Here is an 8,276-nt window from a genome sequence, read left to right as displayed (position 1 = left end):
TTCTTCCTTACTAATGTCTAATAATATTTTTCCAAGACATAACGCACCTGCCACATCTTTCTTCCATTCAAGAACCTCAGAAAACTGTCTAGTCTTCACTACTAACGACAGAGCACTGGGCATTGGGATTATGATGAATCCAATATGCTGGGCATCTGGCATTGTGAAGACAGACACTGGGACAGCTGTCTAAACCCCCAGACATGTGGGGTGATGAGTGGATCCTCCTGCACACGCGGGACTCTGGGGGACAGTAGTGACTGCAGGATGTTCCCTGTGGGGAAGCTTATTCACATGGGGGCAGCAGTGTGGGGGAGACTGCTGGACGTCCTGACCTGTTGCTCAGTTGTGTGTGAACTTTTGCTCTTGAAATAGAAATACAAGGAGAAGATTCTATGTCTAACGTTGAAACACTAAGTAACTGTTTTTGTAACACTGATTCTAGTATGAGTTTGTGATTTTCACGCCCTACATTGGGCCTCTGTCCTTAGATGATGAGACATGAATTTTGTTACTTTGAGGCCACAGTGTTTTCACTGAACGTGGTACTGGGGACAAAGGCCAGTGGAACTGGAATGCGACTGACTGCTAGTGATGTGTTTGACAGTCATGATATTGTTCTCAATAAGGTTATCGTTACTTAGTGTATATTCTGGGATTATCCCTATTCCAATTCCCATCATCAGAGGGAGTGGTTTGAAGAAGCGTAAGTATTTTCAGAAACATATGCATCATGTCATAGTAGAAATTCCTGTATCCAGGTACTGAATAAAATTCTCTAAATTCATGTTTGTTTACACACGCGCACACAGGCACACATAGTATGCGCACACACACATTCATCGTTCTCCTGATGTTGCCTGGCATGGCTCTTACCTTGAGATGCTGTGACTCAACTTGGGAGGCATGAAAGGAATTCATTCATTAAAAATAAAATATTTTTCGTGCAACTTTTCCTGAATTCCATGACAAGCAAGACAGGAATAAAGACTAAGACTAAAACTTCTACATTCTCATTAGAGAGTCAGAATTCTGTGGTTACTTTTTGCTTTGTTCTGGGTGGAGTAAGGAGGCACACATAAGACCACAGGGTGCCTCACTGTGGTCTCCTATGTACTTACCAAATTCCATCGGAGATTGTGTGCCTCACGTTCTCATTTTTTCTATCAAAGCCCGAATGATCTGAACACGATTTCACTTTAAAGGCCATCATTTTCGGCCCACTGAGTTACACTGAGACCCAACACGTACTCATGGCAGTCTGGCCTCGCCGACTGCACAGGAAGGGGGCCAAAGGTCATGGGCACACTTGTCCCAGCTCTCCCAACTGCATTTCCTGTTGAGGCAGATGCACCGCACAGCCCAGTAATGTACTTTACCTCTTGAGCACAAGATACAAAATTAAGACTGGGATCTGACACAGTACAGAGAGCTCTCACCAGAGGAAGGGCTACCACGATGTTGGCTGCCAGCCTGCTGCGGGCAGCCATCGCCTCTGGCTGTCTTGGTAAGGACGTCCACAGCACAGGACTCAGACTCTCCTGGGCCTGAAGGTCACGGGAGAGCAAACTGCGGGCTGAGGAAGCTGCACAGAGGAAGAGAGAGCAGGCAATAGAACCAGAGTGCTGGGATCGAACCCATTCTGTGCCTTATCCTTCGTGGTTATAGATTAAGGATCACTTTCTTCCTACCCTTTTTCCACAGAAACCAGCATGGCCTAGAAGGTTTCTCAAACTCAGACTGCTGTTTCAGCACTGGAGCAGGAGGCTGTGACCATGGACTGTGTGTCTGAGACCCGTGATCCTGCTTATTACTTATTCTGGTACAAACAGCCATCACATGGGGAAATGATTATCCTCACTCGTCAGGACTCTTTACAGTGAGCACAGTGTGACCGCTGTTCTCTGAGCCTCCAGAAGGCGGCCAAGTCTGTCAGCCTCACCATCATGGCCGCCCAGCTTATCAGCTCAGCAGGGATCTTCTGTGCTCTGACAGGGGCCTGCAGGAGCCTTACAGGAGCCTCAGCAGACACACAGCCCAGGAAGAGCCTGCACCGCAGACAGGGAGGGCACAGGCGTCGTGACTGCATTCTAAGCCGTACATTTGCAGCAGTTAAACAGTTAAAGTTCATTTATTGGGATAAATATTTTCCATCAGAAAATTATTCTTTGGTTTAACTTATTTCAGTCAAGTGAATTCAGTGTCTCTTCATTCCCCCTCAGAGCCTGTGTAGGATAATGTGATCTCTGTCTGGAGTTATAAGACCTTATGCTTCGGCAATGCTTCTCTATGCATGAACTGCCTGTTTTCTTATTCCCACAATACACTTGTTATGGTTCCCCTTAACTAGTTAACAACTGGCTTGAGGAAAACACAGAAGAGGATAAAGCTCATTCCTGGACTCGCTGGCTGGGTGTAGCTTTGGGTGCCATAGCTGGTCCCTAGCCTAGGTGCCACTATTCCTGTGCCTTCCTTCCTAGCCACCGCGAGCTGGAGGCTTTCCTCCTCTTCATTCAGCCACCTTACGAGCTGATGAGCTTGCTGATCATAAGACTAATTAGACTTCTCCACATTTATATTTGGGGTGTCTGCAACTGTCCCAGTGATGGGAAGGCTAATAAGGAAATTTGGTACCAGAGAAGTGGAGCCATTGTGATGACTGTCCATGACCTTTTGGGTTAGAAGCTTTGAGAAGTGCTTCATGGAGGAGACTGGAAAATGTTGTAGATTCAGGCTAGAGAAACCTAAAATGCCATAAGCACAGCCTGATGGGTGATTCTAGATGGTTCTCAGAAGATAATAATGTTGATGTTAGGGGCTGCACACTCTGGGCTGGGTGCAAGAGGTTTCAGGTGGGAACAAGGGCTTCATTGGCAACTAGAACAACAGTCTTGCAAAAAATTACATCTACATTTTGGATAGAAATGTTACTCTTGTCATTTTTTTTTATTGTATTTGATACAGGGTCTTACTTCACAGCTCGAACTTGTAGCGATCCTCCTGCTTTCAGCCTCCCCAGCAGTGGGACTACAGGCATGCACCACCACGCCTGGTCTCTGTGGCAAGCTCAGCCTGCCTCGGTGTGGGGCCAGCATGGCATGTGGTGCCAGGGATTGAATCCCAGCCCCTATTCTTGCCTAAGCACGTGCTTAGTCCACTGAGCTATCTTGCTGGCCCTTCTATATTTTAATTATGTTAATTTTTTCACTATTACAAAACTTCCTAGCTAAAGGTCTCAGAAGGCAATAATTTTGGTTTCTGAAAAATACGGTAGCTGCTGGAACTTTGGGAAAGTAATTATTGTGCTTTTTGATGATATGTTGTTGTCTATTAGATGGAAACATGGACTCGCTATTGTCTTTATTTAGATACTAACTGCTGGTTTAAGATGTGTTCAGATGTCAAGATGGCAATGGCTGGATTATGGGGGAGTGAATCCTAACTGTGCTTCAGAAACACCCAGGGGATTGGTAAAGCACAGTTCTGGGTGTCTCTGGCTGCCTCATGGACTCACGACTTTGGAAGCTGTGTGGTCCCTGAGTCCTTCCACTCTGGCATCCCCCTTGTTCTGCTTCCCTCCAAAGAGAAAATACTTGTTTCAGTGAAAACAATGGCATGACAAAAAGCAAATGGAGAGCTTTTCCAGGATCATGCTGACTGAGGACAGTCATCTGTCTGTCACTACGCTGATGGGGCACGTCCGCTGTCAGTCACGTGTGGTGTGCAGTCTCCCAGGGAGAGCTTTGCATGGTACCTGGCGTCTCAGAACTGCACAATGTCAACAAAGTAGTGTTCATTTAGTGCAGGATCATGCTCCACAGCTGATACGCAAGGTTTTGAGCATCCACACAATGTGTGACGACAGCATATTTCCGACAGCTAATGTGATTTCTCTATAATGTACCCCACATAAATAAAAACTCTCAGAGCGCTTTGGGACTGCGCCTGTGAGAGTGTAAGGGATGTGAGACCTGTGGGCTGAGAACAGACAGCTCACGGAATCCATACTGAGCATCATGCAGTGACTTTGAATGTTTTAGCTCTACATGCACAGGAGGGGATGTGCTCCATTACCCCTCACCCTGCGCTATTGCTACCATGTGTCTTAATTCTGCCTCTGTTAGGAAATCCACTAGTGCACCTTGACAGAGTTTTCTTTAACCAATTTTAAGGTTTTTCCCCTTTGGCCCCTTAGTGCTGTGTTCTGATGTGCGCTGTTCCTGATGAGAAGTCGGCTGTCATTGTCAGCTATGAGTCCCTGTGTGTCACTGCTCTGTCCTGTCTTCTTTCGCCACCCCAAGTGCTGCTGAGACTTCTGAGGAAGGATTAGTGCTGTGATGTCAGTAGGTCTGAAACTCGCACTGCGCCTTGCTCCTCCACGTGCAGTGATGGGCGCTGCGCCCCTAGACCTGCAGAGGCCACCGCGGCACTGTGCATGGGCGGGGTTAATATTCCACTTAGAAGGCTGAATTAGCTCTCCCCATACCAGATTGCTGTCCTGGACTCTCTATGAAATGAATTGGGTTTCATGCAACTGAAATAAATAAGCATGAGTGGACTGTTACAGAGAAAATTTTTCTTTCTCAAAATATTCTCTTGCTTCCTCTTTTTGTTTGTTTGTTTTTAGGGTTTGGGTTTTTTTTGTTTTTTTTTGTTTTTCTTTTTTGGTGGTACCAGAATCAAACTCGGGACCTTGTGCTTGCTAAGAAAGCACTTATTCCACCGAGCTGTGAGCTATCTCCCTGGCCTACAGACTCTGCTTTGAATACAATTTCCCTTATGAGGAGAAACACTGACTGGCACTAGGGATAGATAACTCGGGTTATGGACCAGCCACAGGAGACAGAACTTTCTATGCAGATGGACCCTTTTTATCCACAGATACCTCAATAGCGCACAAGGAAAAAGCCTCACATTGGTCTACATGAAAATTGTGGGGCCGGCCTGATAGTTCAGCAGATGAAAGCGCCTGCTTAGGTAAGCTTAGGCAAACACAGCAACCATGGTTTGATCGCTGGAACTAAATGCTGCGCCATCCCTGCCCCCAGGATGGGCCGAACAGGCCACAAAAAAAAAAAAGAAAGAAAGACAGACAGACAGGCAGACAGAAAAATAAAGTTGTGTCAGGAAGTATTTGGGAAGTGAGAGATCTCTACATGGAGAAAATGCTATAAATGATTATTGAATACTATCCTAATTACACTGGTGAACTGTAACTAAGAACTGAAACTGTTTAATGCTTCCTTCGTGGCGCTCCATTTCCTGCTCCTTCTCTGCTGTCCACTCAAGCTGTTTTACAGTAGTCCCCATTGCCAATTATTTTTCTCTCCATGGTTTCAGCTACATGTGTTAAACTTCATCTGAACACATTACATGAAAACAGCCCAGAGATGAAGAATCTGTGTTCCATGTTCCAGGCCTTCCTGGGCACTATGGTGACAGTGTCCAAACCCTCTCTCCTCCCAGGAGGATTCGCTCAGCAGAGCTGGCTGCACAACCACTCTTCATTCCTTAATCTTTCTTTTGTAGTCCTTAGTCCTAGTTTTGTAGCCTCCCCCGGACTGGACAAGTTACAACTGCGGTGCACAAGTGCTTAGCTAAAAAGGAAAAGGCCCTGTTGTGGGTGGAAGACTTGAACACACAGCTTGTGCAACAGTCGGTGGCAGTGTGGTACACCACAAAGCACTGTGCCTACCTTATGAACAAGGCTTATCTTAGGACTGTGTGTATAAGACAAGACACAGTACACATAGAGGCAAGTGCTCTCTTCATTTCAGGCACCTAGATGGGGCTTATCAGGATTTCTTGTGACAAGGCTTAGAGCAACATTCAAGGAAACCACCAGTGGGTGCCACTTTCTCACCCGTGATTCACTTTGCAGGTGTTTGGGGCGTCTCCAGACTTTGTAATCACAAGTTAGACTACCACAAGAGGCTAGTGCCTCCACCTGCAGTGTTTCTAGAAGATCCCGCTGGAACTGAGAATATAAGTTGTGTGTAATGCAAGTGGTGTGAGCTATTTCCTGCCAACATGCTTCCTGTCACCTGCCAGGTGCTTCTGATTCTCTTGGTGCTCAGTAAGTCTTATTTTATCTTTAGGATTAACGTTTTTATTTCCCCCCGATTATGATAATCTTTGGATTCTTCTGAATATAAACAAATATATTGGTGTTGTTCTTGTTCCCTTTCTCTTTCACCTCCTCCTCCTCCTTCTCCTCTTCTTCCTCCTTCTCTTTTTCTCTTAGTAGAGAGAAACCGCGGATACTCAGTGACCCAGACAGAAGGCCCGGTTGCTCTCACAGAGCGAGACCTTCTGACCCTGAACTGCACGTATCAGACGATTTATTCAAGACCTGTATTGACCTGGTATGTCCAGTACATGGACAAAGCTCCTCAGTTCCTCCTGAGGAACGCAAAAGAAAACCAGCGGACTGAGAGCCGAGGATTTCAGGCCTCCTTTGGCAAGAGCCACAGCTCCTTCCACCTGAAGAAACCCTCACTCCAGCTCTCAGACTCTGCCGTGTACTACTGCGCCCTGGGGACACCGTAACACGAGCTGCAGGGGGAGCTGAGCACAAACCCAGAGGGTGCCGGAGGCGGAGGGGAGCAGCCCTGCCCACAGAGAGCTGCGTCCTGCTCTACTAGGCAGTGCTCTGTGGGTTCCACAGCAAGCTAAGCCATTCGCAGGCTGTTTCTAGAAAAGGTGCAGGTCCTGGGTTACTCTGGGTTACAATGGCATGAACCACAGATTGACGGGATCCCAGGGTTCCATCACCAGAAGTCCCAGTGTTCAGCCAGGAAGGCTTCTCTTTCCTTCAGACTTGAAAATCTCTCACAGCAAAACTTTACAGGAATGCCTTGGCACAGGGTCAATTTCTGCAGAGTTGACTTCCGTGTTTTGCATGTGAAATCTCCAGGGCTTGTGTTTCTCACGCAAACACTTATGAACCATTAAGGGGACCCAAAATCAGTCTTAATTATTCTACTTTAGTCTCTACAGCTAAGTTAGACTCTGCCTTTCCTTAGGCTCTGCCTGAAAATATTCAACCCAACTCCTCACCAACCTACAGCATGGTGAAGCTGCTCAGGGGGCGTGGTTGTGGGCGGACCCTCAGCGCAAGGCGGGGCAGCACCCTCCTGGGTCCTCACTGTTCCAGCGGTGGAAGGGCCTTGAGGAAAGCCTGCATCGCGGAGCTCTCCCTCTTCGTGTCCAGGTTCCTCTGTCATCACCCTGACCTTGAAGGGACAAGTGCCCGGGGTTCAGCTTCAGGTTTCAGGAGGATCCATCTGAAATAGAAGAAAGAACACCAGGGATTTTTAAAATCTCAGCTCTCTTAATTTTAAATGTTGGTTTAGAATAAAATACTCAATCCTCTTAGACATTTCTCTGTAAGGCAAGAAATTTCTGAATTAAGAGGAGGATGCCTCTCACAAGATACACTCATTTTTGTCTGTATTTACATAAAAGCAGGAAAGATACATACTGTCTTTGCTTCTGGCCAGGGAGTGAAGTGCAAAATCTAACCCTGTTTTGAAACTCCAAAATTAACTACAATAGCCCCATATAGAATATCAGGGATCTCCTACCTGAAAGCTGAGCAAACTGTCGACTACAGAAAACACCCCAAGTGCTAACAAACACTAGAGTTTTTCTTTGATTCCTTTCATTAACTTTATAAATTCAGTTGCGCTATGGGTTGAGGATTTCACGTACCCTGGAGCAAAGGAAGCAGAGACCCCCACCCCCACCCCCACCTTAGCGCCCTCTGCTGGTCTTCCGTTTGTCCTTTTGCCCAAATCCATGCTTCCTTCCTCGTGATCCAACTCCACAGTGTAGTAACCTTGTGAAGTGAGATAGCCAGCTTCTTGTTGGCATCTTACTTGAGCTAGCCTGTTAGATGCCGGCAAGAGATCTTTGGGTGAGAGAGAGAGCCTGAATCCTTCTTTGCTCCTCGCCTGTTGAAATGCAATGGTGTAGACCGCATCCCTCTGTCACTACAGATCCAGCAGCTGTTGCCCATGAGACTCTCCTTACGCCTTGCTCCTCCAGATTGAGGGTCCTCAGGACCCTCCAGGATCAGCAGGCAGTGGGGGACACCTCGGCATCCTTCGCTGGCTCCTCACCCCATTCCCACCACTTCTGCTCTGGCCTTCTTTGGATTCTCTTCACCTCTGGCTGAGCGTGCTCTCTGTTTTCTCATCCGCACATGAGTGGTACAGGGGAGAGTCACTGCTTGCTCCTGCTCACCTGTGGGCCTCTCAACGGTCCTTGCTGGT

General features: G+C 47.1%; 1 gene segment (V, D, J or C); it reads left to right on the top strand.

Moving 5' to 3' along the window:
- Positions 1 to 6,030: 6,030 nt before the first annotated feature.
- On the top strand, positions 6,031 to 6,549 carry LOC101583664. The segment is given in 2 exon segments: positions 6,031 to 6,076; positions 6,248 to 6,549. Coding segments are annotated over 2 exon segments (348 nt in total).
- The last annotated feature ends 1,727 nt before the right edge of the window (positions 6,550 to 8,276 follow it).

Source organism: Octodon degus, unplaced genomic scaffold, assembly GCF_000260255.1.
Source record: "Octodon degus isolate 3935 unplaced genomic scaffold, OctDeg1.0 scaffold00463, whole genome shotgun sequence".
Classification (NCBI taxonomy): Eukaryota; Metazoa; Chordata; class Mammalia; order Rodentia; family Octodontidae; genus Octodon; species Octodon degus.
Note: the sequence above shows the minus strand (reverse complement) of the source record. Positions and strands in the feature narration are given on the sequence as shown.